At 38.3% G+C, this 26,528-nt stretch overlaps 1 protein-coding gene across 2 annotated transcripts in view; it reads left to right on the forward strand.

Annotated features, from left to right (window-relative positions):
- PDE3A (phosphodiesterase 3A) overlaps positions 1-26,528 on the forward strand; it is a 296,337-nt gene that overhangs the window by 237,775 nt on the left and 32,034 nt on the right. For both annotated transcript variants that reach the window (XM_064479084.1, XM_010988838.3), the window contains exons 3-9: positions 1,246-1,503; positions 3,616-3,770; positions 8,057-8,181; positions 18,225-18,444; positions 21,736-21,821; positions 24,137-24,291; positions 25,696-25,833. In XM_064479084.1, the coding sequence (XP_064335154.1) occupies positions 1,246-1,503; positions 3,616-3,770; positions 8,057-8,181; positions 18,225-18,444; positions 21,736-21,821; positions 24,137-24,291; positions 25,696-25,833 (1,137 nt within the window). The remainder of the gene's footprint in view (positions 1-1,245; positions 1,504-3,615; positions 3,771-8,056; positions 8,182-18,224; positions 18,445-21,735; positions 21,822-24,136; positions 24,292-25,695; positions 25,834-26,528) is intronic.

A 26,528-nucleotide genomic window follows, 5' to 3' on the forward strand; every position in this document is an offset into this window, starting at 1 on the left:
ATGCCCGCCCTTGCCCCCATATCTTCCAGCCTACATTGTAGCCTGACCAGCAGGGTTGGGAACATTCTTGTCCTCTGTTTTTTGGTGCTCTTCATTTCTTTAGCAAACAGAGAGTAATGACTCTGAATCCGATAGGCAGTTTGGCAGAAAATGACAAGTGTGCCATAGATTTGCAGAACTGAATTCTGGAGTTCGTACCCACCGCAAGAAGAGGGACATTTCGTGAATCTGAACACAAGTTGAGTTGTTTTTGTGCTTACCTCTAATATTACTTGAATAATGACCACACACCAGACTCAAACGTCGCATTAAAATATTCCTAAAATGAAAATCTTCTACTACATTAATGTTAACTTTTCAGGGTGAAATTTCTTTTTTTTTATGCCTCAGCAGGATTCCATTGTGTGTCTATATACCACATCTTTTTTCTATCCCATCTATTCATGAACACTTCCTAAATAATACACATTAAAATGTTGAGCTCTTCATAAGGAATGATTTTTTAATTGCAAGTATAGTTGATCCACAGTGTTGTGTTAATTTCTAGTGTACAGCATAGTAATTCATTTATACTTATAGATATATATTCCTTTTCATCTTCTTTTTCATTATAGGCCATTACAAGGGATTGAATACAGTTCCCTGTGCTATACAATAGGACCTTGTTATTTGTCTATTTGATATATAGTAGTTAATATCTGCAAATCCCGAACTCCCAATTTATCCCTCCCCACCCCTGTGCCCCCTTAGTAAGCATACATTTGTTTTCTATTTCTGTGAGTTTGTCTCTGTTTTGTAAATAAGTTCATTTGTGTCCTTTTTTTTTTTTTTAAGATTCCATGTATAAGTGATATCATGCGGCATTTTTCTTTCCCTTTCTGGCTACTTTAGTTAGAATGATGATCTCCAGGTCCATCCATGTTGCTGCTCGTAAAGAATGATTGATATGAAGGGTTTTATTGGTTTCCTGAAACTTTTTACCTTTGAAAAACTACTGTGTATCTTTTTATCTCTTCAAATATGTCCTGCCCCTCCATAGTCTCTAGCATTAAAAAATGTGCATTGAACACAAATGCGGAAAAAGCCATGGCAAATTTGGGAAAGTTTAAAACAGGAATGTGATGCGAAGTTTGTTTTACTGTCACCCTAGCACCACTTGAGTCCATTTTTGCAGAAAAAGCTGTTTGTCTCTGTGCCTTTAGCTTCAGACCTTTCTCACCCGCCTGCCTGTGTGTGGTGTCTCAGTCTTCAGGAACCAGCATCACTGTGGATATTGCCGTGATGGGTGAGGCTCATGGCCTCATCACCGACCTCCTGGCAGACCCTTCTCTGCCCCCCAACGTGTGCACATCCCTGCGGGCCGTGAGCCACCTGCTCAGCACACAGCTCACCTTCCAGGCCATCCACAAGCCCAGAGTGAACCCAGCCATCACCTTCAGTGAAAACTACACCTGCTCCGATTCTGAAGAAAGCTCGGACAAAGACAAGCTGGCTATTCCCAAGGTGGGTGTTAATAACATGCTCCTGGAAAGGTTCCACTTTTTCTTTCCATCATCTCCTCGGTCTCTTTCTTGTCACCCCACACCCACATGCAGATTCATATCCATGACTCCGCAAAGATGTATCTGTCATGGTGACCAAAGTCATACAGATTGAATCCTAAAGACCCGTCCTTCTACTTGATAGCTTTCTGTAAATAAAACATTTACCTTTTTACATTACCTTTTTTTATTCAGAAGTTCAAGAAATTTTTTCTTTCTATCAAGCCTTGTTCTATGGGATAAAGATACAGTAGTAGGGAAAAAAAAAAAAAGCAAAAATCCCTGGTCCCACTCTTGTGGATTCTGTTGAAAGTGCATTGCCTTCTGAAACGCAAGATTCCTTTGCTCTTGAATTTCACAGTGTGGTAGCCTTCCTCGTACCCTCGAGTCTTTCTCAAACCCAAGTTGTTTTGTTTTTGTTTTTGTTTTTTTTAATTTTTTTTGCAGGGGGAAGGCAATTAGGTTTATTTATTTATTTATTTATTTATTTGGTTTTTCAGTGGAGGTACCGGGGGTTGAACCCAGGACCTCGTGCGTGCTAAGCATGCGCTCCACCACTGAGCTACACCCTCCCCCCAAACCCAACAAGTTTTGATCTCAGAAAAGCTTTTAGTTGATTTTAGATTTTTAAAGTAAACAATGGCCTTAGTGATTTATATAATTTCTTCTTTTACATAAGATATAAGAGTTGCACAGAAATGAGCTGTAAGAGATAGGGTTCTGTACCTAGTTCAGAACTCAACATTAGTTGAAAACAAGTCATGTTACAGACTGAAAAAAACTGGAGTTTTCAATACATGCAGCACAGTTATGTATTTAGTAGACAAGCTACTGTCCCCTGGGGCTCATGGTCAACCAGTAGCATGTGGCTGTGAGTCTCTTGCCTCTTGTCCTTCACTCAACTTTGTCAGCTAGATACTTAAGTTTCTTTCTTGCATCTACTTCTCTGAGAAAGATATGGCTAAGCATGATATGACAGTAAAAGAATGGGGAGAGATTAACTGATTCCTTTAGGTCTCAAAACAAGCATAAGGTCAGGGACAGATTTACAGACAGTAATCCTGGTGTGTGCAGTGCTTGACTTCTTGTCTTCCTAATGAATTACCTTCTGGGATGCGTATCCAGATCTTTAAGAAATAATTGGCAGCTATTTAGTATCAGAGCTATTCTTGAATCCCAAGATGCCATATATTTACTTCTTGGGCTTTTCACCATCTTCAGAAGAGTCAGATGGGTCTTTGTAAACTCTGTCTACGCGGTTGTTCTCCTAGGACTCACTGGCCACAAATAAGAATGGGTTGAGCATCTGCCTCTTAAGACTATTGCTTTAGTTGTATTAGGTCACCTTCACTTTCATTTTTAAGGTTCAGACTCTCTTTGGAGGGCTGGTGCTCATCCTGGTGAGCCCAGAATCTTGCCACAGTGCTGCTGATTCCACATACTCTGCTTAGGATATGGCAGGAGAAGAACTAACAAAGAGAGGGTCCCAGGTTGATCAGCAGAGTCTTCAATTAAGAGGAGCTGGTCCTGATGACATCACCCATATGCCAGATGTCTGTCGTGTTAACCACAAGAGAAGTGGTACTGTTTGTGAGTGTCACTCTTAGCTCTTGTGACTTCTAAATCAAGAAATTAAAATTAAATCAGTGAACACTTCAGTGTAGTGACTGTTGTGCAAGGTGATAGAAATTAAGCCATAGCTCAAACAAGTGTCTTAGGAGGAAAAACTTCTGCTCATAATAGCTAATACCATGTGTGCATAGGTGCGTAAACCCTATTGAACTAACACAACTATAAAATTATCTCCAAGGTAGTTGACCCTATTCCCATAATCCCATATTTGTATAGTCATTGAAATGAAGATCCCAAAATATTCTTTTGATAATATTCATTCATTTTGCCCAGAGTTTCTTACTGAATTTCTGAGTCACCCGCATTTTAGATAAGTGATTTTCAAACAACAGAGTTTAATAAATTTACTGCCAATTAAAAACCCACTTTCTTTCATTATATGACATACAAGTTAGTGATAGAAAATGTGCTTGGTAATAAAACCATTGCTCCTTCTTCCTAGCGTCTGAGGAGGAGTTTGCCTCCTGGATTGTTGAGACGAGTCTCATCGACCTGGACAACCACCACCTCAGCCACAGGCCTGCCCACTTTGGAGCCTGCCCCCGTGAGGAGGGATCGGAGTGCCAGCATCAAAGCTCACGAAGCACCTTCATCCAGGTTAGGCAACGCTCCTGTTGGTTTCATGACTCTTGGAGAAGTTCCTTACCAAAAATGAATTACAAATTACAGGGGGAGGGAGGCCCAACCGATTATAGTTGGTCACAGGCCATTTTCAAAAAGGAAAAAGGTATATGGTTTAAATCCAGAGCAGAACAGAGATTAACATCAGATAATTAGGCTTACACTGTGTTGTATGACCTTAAATATAAAAGGGGGTTGTGACACTTGAGGTGATGCCTGCTACTGTGACTTTGGATGGGAAGGATTGAGCCCAAAGGCATAGGCTAGATTTCACCTCTTCGGAGACCTACATTTTATCTTTAAATCAAAAGTATCCAACTTGACATTTGCAAATGACTGTTAGATTTCCCGCAGCCCACGAGGTTAGCTATCCTAGCATTATATGAAAGGCAGAAGATCAGATCAAAAAGTAGATTATCATTCTAAGAGCACCTAGAAATGTTCAATCAGTAATTTAAACTTTATTTAGACAGAGGAAAGATTGGTGGTTGCCAGAGGCAGGGGGAGAAGGGTAGGCAAAATGGGTGAAGGAGGTCAAAAAGGTACAAACTTCCAGTTATAAAATAAGTAAGTCCCGGGGATGCACTGTACAGCATGGTGAGTATAGTTAATAATACTGTACTGTATATTTGGAAGTTGCTAAGAGTGTAGATCCTGAAAGTCCTCATCGCAAGAAAAAATAATTTTATAACTATGTGTGGTGATGGATGTTAACTAGACTTACTGTGGTGATCGTTTCACAATATATACAAATATCAAATCATTATGTTATATACCTAAAACCAATATAATGTTATATGTCAGTTGTACCTCAATAAAAAATAAATAGAATAAACTTTAGTATATTAATTCTTATTTTATAAAGTGACTGACAAGTCCGAATCACCAATGCAAAAGGGAAAGACGGTGCTAAAATCTAGAGAGTTTTGGAGAAAACATCATGAAAGGGCTGCTTTCAGAGGGAGCTGTTGTGTTTGTCTATTTCTATTTAGAATAAACATAGCATACTTTATATGAATTCAAAAATTATGAGAACGTTTACCATATGAGTTCGGGTTTTGGAAACATTTACATCAGTTTTATCAATGACCTAATGGCTGAAAAATTACCACATCTTTGTCGAATTACATGAAGGCAATATTAGAAGTGATTTTTCTCTTGATCTTGACCTTGAATATAAATAAAGCATCATTCTGAGATTGGCAGAGAAATGGAAACCTTTCATATCATAAGAATTTAATGACTGCCGACTTCTCTTGCTTTCTTGATTAAAAATATAATTGGTTTCTTCCAGAGTAACATATTATGGGGAGTCTGTTAAACCTATAGAATGAGAAGTAAGCCTGAATGATTCTTTCTTTCCCATAGTGTAATTCCACCCTGTCTTTTTACCTGGACTTTCATAAAACTTCTGAACGTCACCATTGGAGGATGTTCCCCAATCTGTTTCATAAACATTTCCTAAAGTTTGAAATTAAAATTCATTGGTGATATTTTCCTCTGAAATATATCTGATAAAGGCTTATTATCCAAAATATATAAGGAAGTCCTGCACCTCCTGGGTAGTTTTCAATCCAGCTGGGTAGAAAGGACACTGGCCTGAGAATCAGCGTGTCTTCACCCTACCTCTCAGAGATGTGTGTCCTGGGAAGCAGGTCCTTAGCTTGAGCTTTGGTGCCCACTCTAAGGAATTCTTAGGGAAAGGGAGTACTTTGGCACAATTGGAATAAAATTAGGTGGAAGAATGGCAGTAGGTGCTTTTTACAAAGAAGTAATCGAGAGAAATAAAATAGTCCGAAATAAATCACCCTAATCATTCCACGTTGGCCTTGGAAATGACTGACCCCTCCCTTGTTATATTGGGCAGGAAGAAGGCTGTAAACTTAGTAAAAGCAACTGTTAGGACCTGGTAAGACTTTTAGGACCCAGAATAAAGTTGTTACAGGTAAAACTAACGTTATAAAACGCACTTGTGTGGAGGAGGGGGGAGACCTTCCACAGCAGACCCACAGGGAGTTTTCCCCTGCTGTGTGAGTGTGCGAAGACCAAGTAAAGGTTTCCCCAAGCTAGTTTCCTCTCCCAAATCCGAATCATTACATATGTATGAGATCAAAACAGGAATCAAGGTGAAGGTCAATATGTGGCTGAAAACAATTACAAGGGTCACACAAAGCAATGCATTTGAAACTGCATTTATTAATAATATATATTTTAGCAAATTAATATTTATTGGTTTTCTATTTTAATAATTATTGTAATAACTTAATATTTATAATATATAATAATAAATTGTGATACATTAATATTTATTATATTAAGAAAGGATATATGCTAGAATTTTATTTATCTTGAAATTCATTAACTCCCTATACATTAAAGATACTCCATTATTGCACTTTAAGTTATAAAACTTCTCAAATGCATATTATAAATGTCTTTATTAAAGAAATATAAAACAGTAGTAGGCAGTTTTCGAGCTGGCTCTCATAATATAACTTTTTAAGATGTTATAAAATAGTTACTATTCAGATCTCATCTTTTAAAATCTACATAGAAAAGTCACAACCTTTTATTGTATCATTACTGAGAAAACACCAAGGCTGCATATACATTACATAAAATTTTTTCATAGTAGGTCTTTTCAGTCAATCGGTTGAGCAAAAGGAGTTGTAAGGAAATAAGATGTAGTTATCTAAGATTCAAAGTTTTTTTGTTTGTTTTTATTGTTTCAAAATTACAGGCATTTGTGAAATGCCTAGGATGAGATTTCCAAGAAGGATAAGAAACAAATATTTTGTATGCTTTTGTTAGTTGCGTTTGATAATTGCCGGGGCTTATTCCTCATTTCAGATATCTTTGGTATATTTTGTAAATCTCTATTAGAAGTAAGGAGAAAAGATGAAGTGCCTAGGTCAATAGTTGAAGAAAGAGCTCTCCAAAAAAGAAAAAGAGGAAAGAATTGAGGTAACAAGTGTCAGAATGTCAAATCAGACTCAACACAAATTAAAGGTCATACCTATCGCTACATTTACTAAGGCCAGGCAGTAGCAACATGCATGCTCAGAGTGTTTTCCTTTGCCAGGTCCTATCCCACATTAGCACTTAATTACATGACAATCTCCACCCGTTCATGACCCTATAATTCCATCCGTTTCAAGTTGATTTACAGTACGCCACCCAGAGAGACCAGGTACATCCTGCTTACAGTGCCACTCTTGAGATTGGCTAAGGATCATATTGTCCAGTTTTACTCATGCAAATGATAGATTTTAACCAGTACCAAATTGACTAATGCTTGAAAGCACACAGGTGTTAGTTAGCAAAACACAAAGCAAGCACTTTTCCTTTGGCGCCGTCCAAGATGGTCAACATACCTTCCTAAATTCTTTTCTGTCTCAAAATACAATGAATTCTGTTTCAGATTCAGCGTGTAAGGTTTTGAGCAATGCCTGCAGGTAAATTTTGGTTTGGAACACCTTCAAAATTTATATCTCATTAATTACATGGCTTTGTAATGTTTTCCACTCCAACGTTCCAGAGATTTATTGATTCCAGATTTATTTACAGTAACAGCCTAGACAGACCAAGGATATCCTGCTAAAAGCATTCCCTAGGTGAAGACTCACTGTCGTCACCTTTCTCCTAGTAAATAGTATCAGTGTGTTTAGCAACAGGTCCATCATTAGTATGTCTACAGGGGGATTTGACTCATCAAATCTTTTCTTTTCAGGGTATCATCAGTAAAAGAAACTGTAGGCTAAAAGCCTGTTACTAACCTTTTCCTTCACAAGGAAATACTGCAAAAAATACTATCTTCGAATGACTTTACAAACACCTAATTTTTGAGTTTAGATATAGAAAGAATAATTTTTAAAAAAAGCATAGAAGGAAGCATCATGATATTCATACCTAATGTAAGTTCACCTGCATCTTAACCAGTTAATTTGCCATGTTTTTAGAAAATGTAACATGATTATAGAAGTAAAATGAGGAAGTATTTGATTCCTATTAACTGGATAAATAGTAAAGCTGTCTTTTGCCTTTTGTTAACCCAGTGTCCTTGAAGAGTGACTGCCACATCCCTGCAGTAGAGATAGAATTTAGTTAACCTAGTTTGTCATTTGGAGATAAAATGTCATTGAACCTGAGCCATGACTCAGATTGGCAAGTCTATTACAGAAATGATGCTTGGGTTCTGGTACAGTCTGCTCCTGTAACTGATGAATAATTTCTTCGTTTTTCTTTATGCTCTGTCTTTATAGTGCTATTAATCCAGATTCTTGGAAAAACCCGGTGATGATGACTCTCACCAAAAGCAGGTCCTTCACTTCGTCCTATGCTGTTTCTGCGGCTAATCATGTAAAGGCTAAAAAGCAGAATCGACCAGGTAAGTAACTCATTGGGAAAACAGTTCATATTCACTGAGTGCGCAGTCATGGGATGAACTAAACCTTAAGTGTTGAAACACTCCGATGTGTTTGGTTTGACTGTCCTGAAAATAAAAACCTCCACAACCAGTTAGTTACGTAAATTTCCACTTTGTATGATGACACAGAGTCTTTTATGTTTGCTGTACCGAGTATCCGACCGTGAACTTTTTAGATGAGTAGGAAGTCAGTGTCAGCATTGTGGATAATCTCTGGAAGCATCATCTTATAATATAAAAGCTAATGAAGTACTTAAGAAATTTCAATTTCATTTTTAGTGTCTGTTGAAAGAAAATTATTTCCCAGGAGTATGGTATTTATATGAATTCTAGGAAATGCTTCATTTACTATACATACTATGATTTTTTCAAAGGAATTCTTACTCTGTGTCGCTCACCACCTCCCTCCAAATATATAAATATGGAAAGGAAGAGGTTTCTCAATTTGAAGAAAATATAATTCAGGATCTTTGAGAGCCCTTTGAGAAAGCCCACAAATCAGCAACCAAGAGACCCAGCAGCACTGTGAGTGGGAGGTTGTCCTTCCTGTTCAGACAGGTGCAAAGTGAAATTTGATGTGATTTCTCCCATCTGGGATTCGCATGATGATTTCCAGGTTGGTGTCAGTGCGCCCCTTGTGCTTCTAAGCATCAGCTTCTTCCCTTCAAGTGTCATTTACTCAATAAATACGTGTGGAGTGTTCACTCTTTCTGACACCGAACTAGCTTGAGGGAATATGGCGGTGATTCAGCCACTCCCTGCCCCTCCTCTCACAGAACACTCACCTGCATTCTAGTGGGGACTATAAACAGATTGCCAGCTATTACTATAGACTTAGTGTGTTAAAGGCTATGATAAGGAAGTGAAGGAAAACTTTCAAATAGTGAAAGAAGAAAAGAGATACAAGACCCAGCATGTAGAGGGAACGCTTCAGGGACTTAAGATTGTATGTGGCTGGCAAAGCTAACCAGCTGAAGGGGAGAGCACTGAAGGCAGAAAGGGAGATGAAAGCGGGTGTGTGGGCAGAGGACAGCGAGCTGTGGGAAGGAGTCTGGCTATCAGTGAAGTTTCAGGGAGAGAAGGAAAGTAAAATGATTTGGGGGAAGATCACCTCATTGAATCAGAATCTGTGCTGAGTCAAAACTTGCATACAGTTTTTGTCTGATACCACGTCCAGGCTGGGCCCCCTCCTGGAATCCCAGTGGAGAGTCTGGGGTATTTACTCTCACCTCTCCTTCTTGGAAGGTTCTCACGCCAGGTTTTCACCTCTCAGCACTGCAGAAAACTCTGCTGAGATTTTCAGTAGCTCTCTGCTTGGCTTCTTAATCTTCTGCCTTAATAGCAGCTAAAGAATTCACCAAATGGCTCAAGGGGAAAGCTGCCCTCTTCCCACTGGGCTGTTAGACATTCAGTTCTGGCTGCCATGGCAGCCCTAGACTCCAATACTTGTGTCATCAGCCTCATGACATTACTAAAAGCTCTGTTGGCTTGTCTTCCTAATAGCTGTGTCCGTCTGCCTGGATTCTTCGCCTTTTGTTACATGCCAGTGGTCAATAAATAATGCTCCGGTTGGAAGAACAGTTCACAGGATTTTGGCTCGCCCTTCTGAGGGTCTCTTCTCTTTGGAAGCCTAGGCTCTTAGAATGGGTTGCCTTGCCTGGATAGCTCTTTTAATTTTTAACTCAGCTTTGCTATTTGTTCCCAGAGAAGCATAGACACACTACAGACTACTGCATCCTAGCCAGAAGCAGAAGTCCACAAAGTGGCAGTGTTTCTGTGAGGATTAGGGAACCAGTACTCACGTTTCACTAATAGTTCAAAAGCCCACCATGAAATACAATCTTAATTACAAGAGGCACAACTTAAGGAATCACTTCTGTTGTTGTTTCTCGCATCTAGGAAAGAAAATTTTGTACTTTCTTTCCCCTTTGATCACCCACTTTATACTGGTAACCATTCCTTGAAACTTCAAGCACTGACTCTGCTTACATCTTTACTGTTTAGCATAGGAAGCCACCTCCTGCACAGGGTACCATTTTATTGAAATTGCATCACTGGAAGAAATCACTAAAAGTAGTCTGGTTCTCCAGAAATGAATCTAGTTCTCTCTACTCTTTAGATATATTCATTCCTTTTTTAAAAAATTTTTTATTGAATTGTAGTTGATTTACAGTGTTAGTTTCAGGTGTACAGCAAAGCAATTCAGTTACATATATACATATATATTTTTCTGATTCTTTTCCATTATTTGTTATTATAAAAAATTGAATATAGTTCCCTGTGCTGTACAATAGGTCCTTGTTGTTTGTTTTCTTTCATAGTGATATGTGTCTCTTAATCCCTGACCCTAATGTATGCCCCCCCCCCACCCTTTCCTTTCTGGTAACACTAGTTTGTTTTCCATGTCCGTGAATCTGTTTTTAGTTTGCAAATAATATTTGTATCATTTTTCTTTAGATTCCACATTTAAGTGATATATGGTATTTGTCTTTCTCTGACTTACTTCACTCAATATACTTTTTGTAACTTAGAAGTAACTAATGGTCTGATGAGTAGAATTGAGCTTTTACTAGGGTCAGGAACAGGACAGTGTGGGCAAATACTTAAATCAGGATTACACTAAGGGCAAAAACAGATCAGCTCAACAATGCAGACACTCGTCTGGGACTTCAGCAAGATGGAGGAATTGGATTTGAAGATTCCACATTAAACCTGAGGCTTTTAAAGGGGCATTAAAGTGGCCCTAGGTCAGGAGGACCCCTTGAGGACTCCTTGAGGACCCCTTGGTTGCCCACAAAAATATGTATAGATAATTTTTGGAGGAAAGCATCATGAGTTAAGGTCCCTGCAACTTCAACATATCATGTTCAGACAAACGGGAGCTTATAACCAAGATCACTTTAAACATGCAAGGAAATAGGAAAAAAAAACACAAAAAAACAGGAAAAGCAACTTTACAGATCTTACTGGATGAGTAGGAAATCAGTATGAGGAAAAAAACAGGAAAAAACACAACTTTACAGATCTCTGAAAGGGTTGAGATATTTAAGTGCTAAAATATTTAAATATTTCATTTAATTTAAAAATAAATAAGAAAAACATGAGGTCACAAAAATGGCAATGAGAGAAGATAAAATTATAGAGCAGTTAAATATCTTTTGGAAGCGTAATCAGAGAAATATGATAGGATAAATGGCGTAAGAGACCACAGAAGGAATAATCAGTAAACTGGAAGGGAGAGAACGTGCAGAAGTTACCCAGAATGAAACATTGATGAGAAACTGAAAGCGTAAACGATTTTAAGCACTATAGGGAGAAGGAGTTAGAGGCTCTAAAATCCATAATCATAGTTTTATTAGAGGGTAGAAAACATAAACTATTTGAGGAGAAGAGAATAAGGGTAAAAGAATACATATATATCACACGCAGACACCTAATAGTGAAACTGCAGAACACCAAAGATGAAAAGGAAAGAAAAATTAGCTGCAGAAAAGACACCTCATTATCTTGCCATCAGTCTGAGAACAGAACTGTCAGAAATAAAGGGTGTCGGAACCCAGGAAAGTATTCGAATTCTTCAAAGTTCTGAGAGAATGTAATAGTCAACCTGAAATTGTGTGCCTGGCAAATCTGTCTCTCAAGAATAGGAATGAATTCATGACATCTTCAGCTAAATAAAAACTTTACCACCTACCAAATCTTAACTAAAGAAATTTGTGATGGTTGTATTCTAGAAGGGAAAGTAAAAACAGAGAAAAAGTCTGAGGTCTAATTGAAAGGGCAAACAAATAAATTTGAAAGCCATGATTCCATCCAAACAAGCATTGTATGCATGAATAATAGTATTTCCAGATTTGTAGTTATTTTTTTTTAAAGATTTTTAAGGGAAATAATTAAAATATTAGACAATAATAATATGTAACTCACAGGATGAAGTATGAATTTAAGCATTCTTTAAGTGTTCTTGTATAGCTCAAGAAACGGATTCAAATGAGGAAACTGAGACACAGAAATGTTGAGTAACTTGCCCAGTGTCACAGAATTCATCCAGAATTTTTTCTTTGGTCCTAAAGACTTGGAAAAAAATTGAAGACAACAAATTGAGATCATTTGAAATCAGGATTTGGGGGGGTCTTGTCCTTGGCTGAGGACAAGATAATGGGATGATTCAGTTTTCTGCCTCTCAGTTTCTTCATTTAAGTAATAAAATTAAAATTCTTAAAGTAACCAATATGATCGAGTCAAGAAGAATGAAGGTCATGGTTAGTGCAGTCACTGGAAATAACAGAGCAAATGATGGAAACAGACATGAGGAACAGCCTCATAATCTGCCTTCTTCTTTCTACTTTGTATGCCTGCGCTCGAGAAGAAAGGGCAAAGTGTAAAAGGAGCAGAATGTCCACAGAGGATCCCATACAGGCAGATGGGAGAGAACAGAGCCCCAGGAGGGGTAAGAGCCTCTCCCTTCTTGCCATGAAGTACATGAAGTATCTGCATTGTCTTTACTTTGGAAGGGATTTTGCGTTGTACCATCTTCAGACTGCTGTCACAGCACTAAATCTTTCTGAAATGACCTGTGTCCTATGCTTATTGAATTCAACTAAACAAATCCCTGAAAGTCTGCCAAAAGGGAGAAAAATATCCATCAAGAATCAGAGAGCTGAAGCTCAGTTACTGTTCTTCCTGGACCAGACGGGCCCTTCCGTTTGGAAACTCTTGTTTCCCGGCATAGATGGCACGTTGGGGCTGATTGAGCTTCAGTGGGTGTGACGTAAGTAAGTGACAGTGATGCCACCTGGTTTGCCAGAAATGGTGGAAAGGGGCCGAGGAAAGCCCCTTTGTGTGGCAGGGTATGAGGAAATGGAATCAAAGTGTAAAAAGAGCCTGAGGAGGGAAGTAAGCAGCAGTGGGCCAAAGAGACGGGGGTAAATTTAGAGAACAGAAACCCTGGAAGATAAATGACCTGTGTCCAGAGGGGACTAATGAAATCTCCTCTTTGCGCAAATCAAGTAAACAGTGTGTCCTTCTAGCTCAGTCAGTCGGCATTCATTTAAACAGCTGAAACACAAACAATTATTATGCAGTTACTAGTATAAAATAAATGGATGAAATCACACAGGAGTCCTTTGATGAAAGCATAAAAACAGGAGATTTAAATACAATTTGCATTTTCAATCTTGCTTTTCTGTTATGAGTCACTGAATATGTACAGAGGCCTTTATGTCATTCTGCTTTTAAAATCCTTCTAATTCATCCTTATCACATCTGCTGCAGTTCCTTTCCAGATCCTTACAATTTTTGTAAGATTTTTATAATCCTGTTACGGTGATTACAGATATCTCTGCACCTAAAAGTCAGACTGAGTTTTTCCTATAGAAAATTTGAAATGAGAAAGAACTTTAGTTATAGCATTGTGATTTTTTTTTTTTTTGCATTCTCTATACTTTAGATACTTCTTTTGTTTTGGAAAAATATTACGGCTGTCCATTTCCTGTGGGCATGAAAAAGAGGCTTGGATTTATCAGACATACTAGTTCCTTTTTTGTTCAGTTAAAATTAAACGGAGAGAGTTTTACAGCACAGACAGATGGATTCACTTAATTTTCCCTCCAGGACTGTTTATTGTCTCCCTTTGATTGCCCAAAGTTTCTTGTGTCTTGACACACATTTTCTCTTGTTCTCAGGAGCAAGGAATTAAAGACTCAATTACTCAAAGGAGTAATTTGGTACTTTAGAATGCTTTAAAGTTCCATTTTTCATGTTTTAAATGTTTTAATTTTAAGTATTTCACGTTACAGCAGTTTGAATCATCCAGAGATTTTTGAATTTCACAAGCTATGTCTTTTTCCTGAAGTCTCTTAAAATTATTTAAATATAAAATGAAGGTAAATATATTTGAGAGCATGCATATTTCTCTGAGTCCCTACGTGTGTGTGTGTGTGTGTGTGTGTGTGTGTATGCAAGCAACATAAAGTTGAATGAGACTTCCAAAGGTCCTAAACTTCATCCCTCTAACTTTAAACATGATTACACTTTAAAAAAAATCTTAGAAAATAATTTGGTTTTGAAGACTTAAAAGAATATCCTGTTCCTGTGTGTGAAATAATTTTTTTCAGTCTCTCCTTTCTAGAAAGAAAGAGTATTTGGTTATTATCTCTACTTACATCTCTCCATCTATTTGAAGACTAATATATGTAAATAAATGCCCATTTCCTACAGCATTCCTAATCCTTTCTGTTTTTAAAACTTTAAGTAAACTATGATAAGGCACACTGTGAGAAATAGTTGGCTTGGGAGAAAAGAAATGTGTATATTAGACCGTTGCCTTCTCATCCACAGAATAAAACCACCCCCCCTTTTCACCATATTGCCAGGACCCATGCTTGTTAGTAGCATTCAAAATATGTAGACTAACAGCACTGCAGAAGCAAAGCACTTTTCCTCTGCTTCAAGGTTTATGTGAAATTTCGTCTCAGGCAGTAAGTCTGGAGTCTTAAGTTCTGCTTATTTGTTTAAGTTTAGTTAATCCATGAGTTCCAAGAACGCTAATCGTTGAGTGGATTTTTACATTTGTATTTTAAGAGTGAATTGGCTTTTTGGGAGAGTATCAGCTGGCCGCTACTAAAAATTAGCAATGAAGAAAATCACTCCGCTCATCATTTGCCTTCAGAAGATAGATTGTGTCAAGACAGAAATGGGCAATGTTCCCATAGACTTTCAACTACTCTAAAAAAAAAAAAAGTGGTAGGAAACTATCTGAAAACTCAGAATTACTTATCAAAATAATTAAAGAATTGCCTAAAGCAGAGCCCATCAGGAGTCTAAGATGCAGCAGTTAAAACCTTGCCTTGACCTGGCCAGCCCGACGCCGTCTTGCCAGGAACCCCTCTGAGCCCGTTCCCAGCCCCTCTTCTTCCTCTTTGCTAAGCTGCAGCCACAATGACCTCCTGACTGATCCTCTGACACCCCCCCCCCCCGGTGGGTCCCTCTTTCTGGAACATTCTTTCCCCAGCCCTTGTCTAAATGTCTTTCTTATATCATCAGACTTCTGATCAAATTTTACCTTAGTGTGTTCTGTGCTTCCCTGTCCTCTGCAATATTTTTTCTTTGTATCGCTTAAAACCATCTGATTTTGTTTTCTTCCTCCTCCTCCCCTCCTTTCTTCTTCCTCCTCCTCTTCTCTTCCTACTTTCTGTCTCCCCTGAAAGAGGAGACCTTGAGACCAGGGAATTTTATTTTGTTCACGACCACCTCCTTTAGTCCCGCAATCAGGCACGCCATCTGTATCTGTTAAATGATTTCTAAGTGAAAGAAGCCAGACTCAAAGGGCTGCAAATTCTAAGATACCAGTTACATAATGTTCTTTCAAAGACAAAACTACAGGTCCGGCAATCATCCGTGGTTGCTAAGTGCTGGGAGTGGGGAGACGGGTTGACTGCAAAGTACAAGGGGTATTTTGGGGGGTGAGAGAACCAGTCCACTCCTGATTGTGGTAGTGGTGATGTGGCTCTACACCTTTGTCAAAACTCACAGGAACGGTACACCAAAAGGAGTCATCTTGACGTATGTCAGTTATACCTTAATACAAAAATGGAAAAAGAAGAAGTTCCGAATGTACTTACTTTGAGTGATAACATTATTTGAATATACAAGCCTGGCACAATGATTAATTTAGAAGTCTTATTAGTTTGTGGTCAGATAAAATGGTGATAGTCAAAATGAAATATGTGAGGGTTCTGGAAGTGTGTGTTTTACATACACAGACACACACACACACACATTTATAAAATATTGGTAATTCTAAATGAATCATCTGGAATTGCCTCAGATAAAGAATAATTTTGATTCAACTAAGGCTAAAAAGATTTATTGAGTTTTTCCTTTGGAAAAGCATAATCATTGGACTTAATCAGAAAAATATTATTACTACAACTGTTGAGAATAAATTATTACAAACAAAAAAAGAAAAAAAATTTGTTAAATGAACAAACACCTTGATAACCTTTAAACCACATCAGACCAGCATCCAGCTCCTTAATGGTTAAACTGCTTTTCTAGGGTAATCTGGTGGCTCATCATCCTTAATCTATCAAATAGTCTAAATTAATCTAGTCCTTTCCAACCTTTCTTACATGAGAGCACATGCACGTGTGTGTGAATCCGATAATGTTATATATAGCATTGGAGAAATGGGAAGGGATTTACAGCTTGGTGAAAATTGTGTTTCCTTTATTTTATAAAATTATAAGAAGAAAATCTAATTATAAAATGTTAGAGATAATATTAAAAATTAAATTTAGCCTGGGACGTCCAAATAAAATCTTTCTATTGAAAAAGATTTACAGCCATTGGTACTTTATAGCACATCTGTAACTTAACTTGCTGCACACAATGATAGGTTGGCTGGGGAACTCTGAGTTAAGAACTTAATTTTCTTTTGGCTCAGGAAATGATGTAATGTGAAGGTTTGTCAGGATCTTTGGTAAAACAGCTAAATCTTTTCAATAAAAATAGAAATCAGAATGAAAACCATAAGGCATGGCATTGTAAAGAGGAATACAAATGCAACCTAGCAGATAATGAATTTTTCTTCCACGTTGGGCAATCTCCCATCAAACACTGGACGAATAAAGCACAGTTTACTAAGAATAGCTGGGCTCACTCCATAGTCTCCTGTTTACTTGCACTGGAACTCTGGGAAGGCTGTTTCATCTCTCTTCGTCTGAGTGGTTCCATTTGTCAAGTACAAGGCGGGGGACTGATCTGGTGACCAGAAATCAGTAGAAATATTGAGCAAAAGACTAGAAGGTAGCTGGCCTCCACATTCAATCACAGGAAGAGTACAGTTTCTCATCTTTTAAAGCAAACAAAACAAAATAAAAACATAACAGTGCCAACAAAAGCCCTTCAACAAGCTTAATATTCCTCTTGGTGGACCAGAAAACCTCTGGATATGACAAATAACAACTTTTGAGAAAATTGGACATTGGAGCAAACCAAGCCAGTGGCCGGTTCACCACATAATCTATTCGATGATGTAAATGTTGCTGGTTCCACATTTCCCCGGAGCGGTGAGAAACAGAAGGCAACTTTTAAGATTTCATTTCATTTGCCTTACAGTAGATTGTTTCGCCTGAAATCATGAAAATCAGTAAGCAGGGAGTTGTTCAGAAGTTTTTTTCCTCTCTTTTCTTCAATTTTAAGTGCAGGCTGCCTTCTCCGTGTTTGGAGAGAGGAACTTCAAAAGACGTTATCCCTGTGCTCAGACATCATCACTTTGAAATCTAAGCCAGTGTTTTGTGAAAATGTTCACAGCTGAGAGCAAACACGGTCTGGCATAAACATCCACACTTCTCATTTGAGCTTTAGGCCCACCGTTTGATCTGAAATGGATCATATTAACTTTTTTAAATGTTTCCTTTAGAAATTAACGCCGATCGAAGTAATGTTTCACACACAGAAAGTAGTTTCACTGAACACATGGATGGTTAGCTAAGTCAGTTTCCTCTCAAAAATGTATCTTCCTTATTTACTTATTTCAAGCAGCCGTTGCGTGCTTAGACTCCGCTCCAGATACGTTAAAGTTTTCAAACAACTGCAGGTCCTGCTGCTGCTGAAAACCTCACAACCTAAGAGAAGGCAAATGCATGAGAAATTTTTAACTGTTGTCATCAGGTCAGAATGCCAAGAAGAAACAAAAATGGGAGCAGAAAATAATACCCTTCTGTCCTGAAGTTACTCCAGGACACCGAGGCTTTAAGTGAATTTGCCAGCATGGCCACCAGTTTTTTCATGATGACGCGTTGTTCCCATTCCATGCTGCAGAGACACCCTCCCCCGGCCCGTACATCCTCTCTCCAGATGGTAGCACGCAGCGGAGGCGGCCCCCGGTGGCCTGAGTCCTCACCTTACTGAGTTAAAAGGAGTCCCAGGTGAAGTTTACGAGTTGCAGTTTTGACTTCCAAAGATTTATTTAGTAACTTAATCGTACCTCTTTTTCTTAGGTTCCCTAGTGAAAATCTCACCTCTTTCATCGCCCTGCTCCTCACCTCTCCAAGGGACTCCTGCCAGCAGCCCGGTCAGCAAAATTTCTGCAGTTCAGTTTCCAGAATCGGCCGACACAGCCGCCAGACAAGGCCTGCGTTCCCACCGGGTGTTAACTTACACGCAGAGTGCCCCTGACCTTTCGCCTCAGATCCTGACGCCGCCTGTTATCTGTAGCAGGTAAGGAATTGATCACTGTTAACTGGAGGTTCACTAATAACAAAACTCGTTCTGGTTTTCCGCTTAGGAACACTCACCAGCAGTCCACGCAGCTCTGTGTGGGCTGGCCCACGTAGTTGACAAGAAAATGCAAGGTAATATGATTTGTGTTGACTAGGCTAGAAGAAAAGAAACTTAATTTTTCGGTGCTTTTTTTTCCATTAACAGAAAGTTTAGAGGCCATATGGTCCACACAGCTACCCTTTGGAGATGATATAAAATAATTCATTGTATATTTTGTCTGCTTTCTGATGGAGAATGCATACAACCTCTAGTTTTAAAAAATCCTTCCAACTAGTTTGATATAAGTTGATATTTTATTGGGATTTTTTTTTTAACTTGTTCTCCAGGGAGGATTATGTATCGATTTGAAAGGTACTATTTTATCTTAAGTCTATAACTCCCATTTTAAAGCTTTAAAAATGTGCGGATAACACATGGCCCATTAGGACCTCCCCAAGTGGATCTCTGAATGCGATTAAGTAGTTGCTGGGGCTGCTCTGTCGTATTGAAACAGGATGGCAAAGTGTTGTCTACCACAGAATCAGAAAAGGGCCTAGCATGGTAAGAGCAGTTCTCTTACCTTGATCCACTTGAAAGAAATACCTCCTCTTACTGATCAACAAATTATTCTTTACTAATAGCTTCATGGTGAATAACTAATCTTAAAGCATTACATTTTTTTTAAGTAATAAAGAGTTGAGTGTTTTTAAACTGAGCATAATCCTGAGAGTGTCTTGACTAAAAAGCTCCCCCTGCCAACAAGGTTAATGCGGATAACTGAATAAATTAATTACATGTTGGTCTTCTAATATCAAATATTGGGTTAGACCCAGACCTGATCGACAAACTCACGTTTAAGCCTCACAGATTTCATTTTTCCATCCTTTGTTCATAAACTCTACAAGTTAAATGATAGTATCTTTTAAATTATCTTTATTTTTACTTCCTTTCTCTTTGCAAATATTTTTTAAAGGGAAAATCATTTGTGTTTGTTGGACCAGGACTACAGTCAAAAGTTACTCTGCCATCTGAAGGTTCTTCTGCTGCCCTCTCTGTAATGGCTTTTTTTAATACAATAATTTCTTTCTTTCTTTCTTTCTTTTTTTTTTTTTTGACAGTAATTTCTGAGGGAGGTTAATTCCATCTTTTTCTCCCCACCAAAAAGTAAGCTCTGAGCTAAAAGTAGGCTCATATTCTACTCCTGGTGATTCACAACACAGATCACTTTATTACAAGCACTGAGAAGTCCTGCAAAAAAGAAGACATCATGATTTAGGTTCCTTCTAGCATTTTCTGAATTTATTTGACCACAGAACCAATTTCTTTAGGTTAACATCCCATAATTGCCCATAGAGCTAGTGTTTGGCGGAACACCTTTGAGGAACATTTTTTGTGTGTGGTTGTGTGTCCTGAGCCAAGATGAAGCCCAGTGGAGTGACCAGCCTCGGGGACATCTGCTCCCGGGGTTTCTGGGGAGACTGTCCCACTGTGAGCTCCAGACTTGCGAGAAATAAGTAGCCTGAAGGTATAACAAGGATGTTCAGGAAAGATGCACGATTCACGTAACTTTTCTCACCAGTCTGTATTTTTGTATTTTTTGCAGAAAGTATGTGATGGGATTTCTTTTTTTTTTTTTTTAAGAAGTTTGGGAGAAAAACAAGGGAATTTCACTGCCTACTTGTTCAGTAATGTTAATAAATCCAGGAGTGTGTGTTTTATGTGTTTGGGCTTTTTAAATCTATAATTCAAACCATGTTTTATTATTGCCTTCAAGGCAGTCACCCATGTAGGCACAAAGAGCTCCAGAAATACACGACTAATTATTGTGGTTTCCCCTGCTGAACTTGAAGGGTTTGGCATTGAATCCCAGTCTCTTGGCTGCTGTAATGTCTATGCAACAAGCTGGTTTTTTGGCATATTTGAACTACTAATTTAAATGTTCCTTTTAAGTATTACCTTGCAGTGAAAAACCTTCAAAGTGACACACTTTACTTCTACCAAGTGTCATCCGGGAATATAAACCCAGCATTTACATCTACTGTCTTTTTCCTTTGGTTCTATCATTAAATCAAACTGATGGGATTTCATATTTAGAAATAGCGTATGTGTGATGCTTTCCACTTACATTCAAGGCTTGAAAAATAAATTTACTTTGGATGAAAATACTCTTAACTGGGAAATGTTTATCTCTACTGCACGTATAAATGTGATTCATGGGGGAAAAAGCGATGAGATGTTTAATAAGTTAAATTGTAAATGACCACTCTTTTACTTTTAGAGTCGTCTGTGGTTAAATAACAAATAAACAAGAAACCCTCTGAGACCTTTTGTAATAGTAGGCAAATGAAAGAACCCAGAGCGAAATGCAGAGTTAAAACCTACTCATGAAGTCTCTAAACAAGATAAGTGAGAGAGGAAACTTGCCAGGCCATTTGTGGGGTTACTTTTTGATTTATTGAACGGTCAAAACTGTTGAGAAAGCAAAGGCATCCTGCATCCTCTAACCTCCTCTGTCAAAGAGCCCTGCCCACCTTTCAAGTGCCTTCGTTGTCCTCCGTTCCTCACAGTGTGCTCCCTTGGCCTGTTTTGCTCAGCTAGCATCCTGGGTGGTCAATGTTACATTAACTCTTCATCAAAAAGTACGTCTACTTTATTCATTTCCTTAGGGCCTTAAAAGGTGAACTGATCAATCTGAAAAGAGTAATTTTCATTTTGTGGCAAAAAAAAAAACCCAAAAACAACTTAACATACTATCATTCTCTTCTTATGCAGTCTTTTCTTAAGGGCTCTTTGGACATTAAATCTCCTAAGCCATAAAAATAAATCTAATAATGTTAAACAGACTCCAGAGGATTCTCTTGGGAAAGATATTTTTGATCAAATACACTTGGGCGCCTCCAAAATCACTCCTGGAAGTAGGTAGCAGACTACCCCAGGATTCTCTAAATAGTGTAGCTCAATTTTGCCGGTGGTTTGACCTAAAGTGTGGCCTAGGCTGTGGAGGAAGATGAGAGCTGAACAGTTTCTGATCCTTTTTATCGAATGTGCTTTCCCCCAAAAAGAAGACATTATCTTACACATATCAGCATCCGTGTATAAAACACAATGAACTTTTTTCTATCAAACGAGTAAGTAGAAGGTGGAAATATTTGATGATTATTCTCTCTCTTAATGTATCCATACCTGGTGCATGCCTGGGATCTTTGGAAAAGAAAAAATTCTTCTTACAGCTGTTCCATTATTTCTCAGCTGTGGCAGACCATATTCCCAAGGGACACCTGCTGACGGGCCCCTGGAGAGAAGTGGGGCAACCATCCAGACACCCAGCAGAACAGGTAATTCTTTATTGGATTCCGTTCCTCAGAATGGAAATTGCTTTACTTGATTTTTTTTCCTGATCCAAAAGGTAACATATGTTTCTGATGTTTTAGATTACACATTTAAAAAAGCCAAGGAAGGAAATAAAAATCATAATCCCTATGGCCGAGAGTTACTCGTAGGTTAAATTTTGATGCAGAGCTGTCCAAAATGTTTCTATACATCTGTACACAAATGTACACTTTTGAAAGTGCGAAGCCATTTTATATAATGGATACCACTATATAGAAATGTTATTTTATCGTGCACACTAGAGGGGCATCGATTTTAGGGTGCTCTCTGGAGATCTCCATTGCAGACCCTAAGAAATGACCCTGCTTAGATCACTGTAAGCTTGTTTAAAAAAAAAATTCATAGTTCTTCCTGGAAGCAGTATTATGGAAAGGTTCATAAGACAGGCTTTGGAGCCTGGTTTATATCCTGATTCAGCTACTGACTCATTTATCATCTCTGTGCTCCACTTCCTTCATCTGTAGAATGGAAGTCATAATAGTACCTACCAAACAGGACTGTTGTGAGAATTAAATTATTAAAGCATATAAAGCACTTATTATAATATCTGGGCCACTGTAAGTAGTGTTTGCTGCCATAATTATTATAATAATTATCATTTTACTTTTACTGATGTAACCCTAGGGACTTGCTTTTGTTAGTGCTGAGCGTTGACAAGTTGGGAGAAAAATAACTTCCCTGAACTTCAGCCTTGAGGACAATAGTTACCTAAGAATGATCCTTAATTACCTGCACCAGCATTTCCTGATAGATACTCAGTAAATATTCATTGATATTCATTGATTATTTGCCTTAAAGAGTGGTGTGCTGTGGTAACGGACAAAGTTCCAGGGACACAGGCAAGGAAAAATCTAAAGGAGAACTCTCTGTGTGGCTGTTATCTGATATCATAGCTCTGGAGATTCAAAATAGTCCCTTCTCTATGCCCCACGGTGTCTGATTCTAACATAGAAGCAGTTGCACGGAAAGATGGGAGAAAGGTGGGTGAGCAGTCTTGAGAAAGGAGAACAGAGTTAGCAGAACTGTTTCCTGACTTCAAGACTCAAACGTCATAGAGGGAGTATGATGCTGGCGTAAGGACCAGCAAATAGGTCAGATGCAGTTGAGTAGAAAGCCCCAAACTAGACCCAAGCCTACAGACTCACTGAACTTTCAACAAAGATCCAATTTTCCAGTCCAGTGGGTTTGGGAAAAAAATGAATCTCATCCCCTACTTCACATTGTATGAAACTTTATTCTGAGATAGCGCCTGACCTAGATGTAAAAGCTAAGCCAATAAAACTTCTGAAAGAAAACACTAGAAGATATCTTTGTGACTTAGGGAAAGGCAAAGATTTTTTAGGCCATGGAAAGCAATAACCATAAAAAAAAAACCTAGACTTCATCAAAAGTAGAGGATAGGATATCGGATAGTCTGGTGGCAGAATTTACCAGCTGTGTGCCCTTGGGCAGTTTACTTAACCTTTCTGTGCCTCAGTTTTCTATCTGCAAAGTGAGGGCAGTAGTGATGCAGTGATGCAGTGATACCCACCTCAGAGGACTGGGGAGAAGATTCAATGCGTTAGTGCAAATAAAGTGCTTTCAGTGGTACCTGGCACTCAACAAACACGCCATAAACTTCTTTCAGGCACTCTTTGCAGTGACGAGAAGCTTCTTGAGGTCTTTGCCCAAGAAGCATGTTCTTCAGACACTTGATGCTACCTGACTGGCCCTCTGGTGAGCACAGTGTAGTGCTGACTGCAGTGGGAGTTAGTGGAGACGGGCAGAGAGAGAAGGAAGCCACAGACCCCTAGGGATGGAGATTGGATAGATAGGATCTCCCACGCATCTTAGCACACACTGTTGCCACGTGTTCTGCAGACCACTTTGTTCTCGGGTGTCAACTCAATTTCTCCCACTCCCGTGCCCATCCTAGAGTTAGGATTTTAGCCAGTTACTCATGGTTTAGTGGGTCGAGGCATGCAGAAAGGAAAAAGAAATAGAAAGTCAGGGGATTTTTAGAAGGTATGAACTACTGACCTGAGAATGATTATAGAGGAATTCTTAAATGCCATGGAAGTCACAGATCATAATTCCATCTATTTCATTGGGTTAAAAAAATGTGTGCTTTCTGCCACCCCGTGATCCTATATCCGTGGTGTGTAAGCTCATAAAAGCACTACTCCCTAAACACTTTACTGTATGCATTTCAGGAATATACACTTAAATGGGATGCCTTTTTCCATTGCAAGTTTCCTAATTTGTTCTCTTTGAACTGCAGATGATACCACTCAAGTTACCTCTGATTATGAGACCAATAACAACAGTGACAGCAGTGATATTGTACAAAATGAAGACGATACCGAGTGCCCAAGAGAGCCTCTGAGGAAAGCATCAGCTTGCAGCACCTACACTCCTGAGACCATGATCTTCCTGGTAGCTCCCTATGACATAACGTTCATTTGCTTGAGAACTTGGTTTCTATGGCAGGGATTGGCTTAGAAACAGATCCCTGAATCATCAGATTTGCAGAGATACCATCTGTGGGTTACACGTGTATCGTAACCCTCCCTGTATGTAGCAGTATAACTTCTCTCTATCCAAGTCTTACTGGTCTCTTAATGGTTCCGTTATGTAGTGATTAAAAACAGAAGTATCCATCTGCACAGCTGATTACAGATATTTCCTAACCCAGCTGAAAATGTGAATGTGTGTAAGGAAATGAATTATTTCATTCAGTGAAACAATGTTTTATAGATGTCCGTTGATCAAAATGAAACATGTTCGTTATCTTAGGGCTTCTGTTGGTTTTTTCTCTAGCGCCTCCTTGATTTAGAAAGGGAACCAATGTTTATTTTCCTTGTTATATTAAACCAGGTTTATATTGCTACCCATTAAAATATCTTTTGACGATGACTTATTTTATGTGTTTAAAGAGAGCCCCTTAGAGAGGATAAAAGCCTCCATTTGAGTCTGGCTAATTTGGGGAGGGAGCTAGTGGTAGGAACTAGTTGACTGTCATGTGATTATCAATTGTTGCTATTATCATTTTTCTTCACCTAATTTATACTTTTAAGTCAAAGAGATTGTCAGAGAAAATAACCTAAATGCTTCTTTATCCTCATTATCTTTATTTTCTATTTTTTTGGTAAATAAACTCTTACGAAGGTCTTCATTTGGGACCAATTATAAAATGTCTTTACATTTATGTGGTGGATTTTTTTTTTTTTTAAGAAACCATGCATTGCATGAATTAAATTAAAATCCCTGGGGGAAAAATGTGGTAATTGTAATTCTACGGGATTAATGCTGATTTTGAAGTAGTAACACAAATTGAACCAATTAGAGTTGGGGTGATTAACTCCCCCTCCCACTTGGGTTTCTTTTGAGAATCCAGTGTAAGCCAGAAATCCTCATCTCAGCAAAATTTACATAAACATACAAAGAGATAAATTTGCATACAATTGCAGTGTGTTCTGAAGTCCTTGAATCTGTATGTAAGAACTCCACAGAAGACTAGAAAGCAGTTGTTTTAATGTATGAAAGAAACATCCTGTTTTTGCTGCGGCATGTATGAACCAGCGATAGGCAGTGACATAATGCAAACTTCAACGCATCAAAGAGCATTAAGACCTTTTCTCCTTACTTTGGGACCAATGTTTTGTTCTTTTGATCGTTTTTTTATTTTTCTTTTTGGAAGATCACTCATTCACCCTGAAGTTTTAAGTCATTTACTTCAGGTAAACTCCATTGTTGAACTGAACTTACCAAAGGAAGCACAGATTACTTTATAGAAAAACTGTTAAACGTGTTGTTAAAACATTTGTATCTTCATTGCAGGACAAACCAATTCTTGCTCCTGAACCTCTTGTCATGGGTAACTTGGACTCAATCATGCAGCAGCTAAATACTTGGAATTTTCCAATTTTTGATTTGGTGGAAAAAATAGGAAGAAAATGTGGCCGTATCCTTAGTCAGGTAAGAAATACATTCACACATATGACTTTAAATGTAGGGGGAAAAATTCCTTGGTTGTTTACAGCTCCGTATGTGCTTAACGTCAGTGGTGAGTATGAGGTGGAGAAAGGAAATTTTAATGCCCAGCGTTCTGTAGAGTCCTTGGCGGTGGGATCAGAAAAGAAACCGGAACGTCAAGGGACTAGAATATCATATTCTGCAACTGAAATATTGTGTATTTTTTAAGACAAAATGGAAGGGGCAGGGACACACAAGCAAGATGGAGAAATGATCTAAAAGTCGTAGAATTCAGCAAAAGAAAAGCTGATACAAGCCCTCAAAAGAAGAAACCTGCCAATTTATAAACACCAATCTATTGTCTGTATTTCCAGTGACTTTTTTTTAAACTTTTGATTAATACAGTGCTTAGGACTTATCAAAAATACGATGATATGCTGAAATATGTTTCCCCCAGTGTGGTGAGAAACATATTAAATAGAGTTCTTTGTATTTTAACATGGAAAACAACTGTATAATATCATACAAAATATAGAATGTGAACTACTGCAGAATAACAAGATATTTCCCCCCCCTTAAGTATTTTTTTCCTTAAGCTAGACTACTTTCAAGGTTTCCTAAATATAGAAATGTTTTGTTTCTCCGAGGGAGAAAGAAAACATACAGAAATTAAGAATTTGGACATGTTTGTTTTCAAT

This window comes from Camelus dromedarius, chromosome 25 (assembly GCF_036321535.1).
Source record: "Camelus dromedarius isolate mCamDro1 chromosome 25, mCamDro1.pat, whole genome shotgun sequence".
In the NCBI taxonomy this organism is placed as follows: Eukaryota; Metazoa; Chordata; class Mammalia; order Artiodactyla; family Camelidae; genus Camelus; species Camelus dromedarius.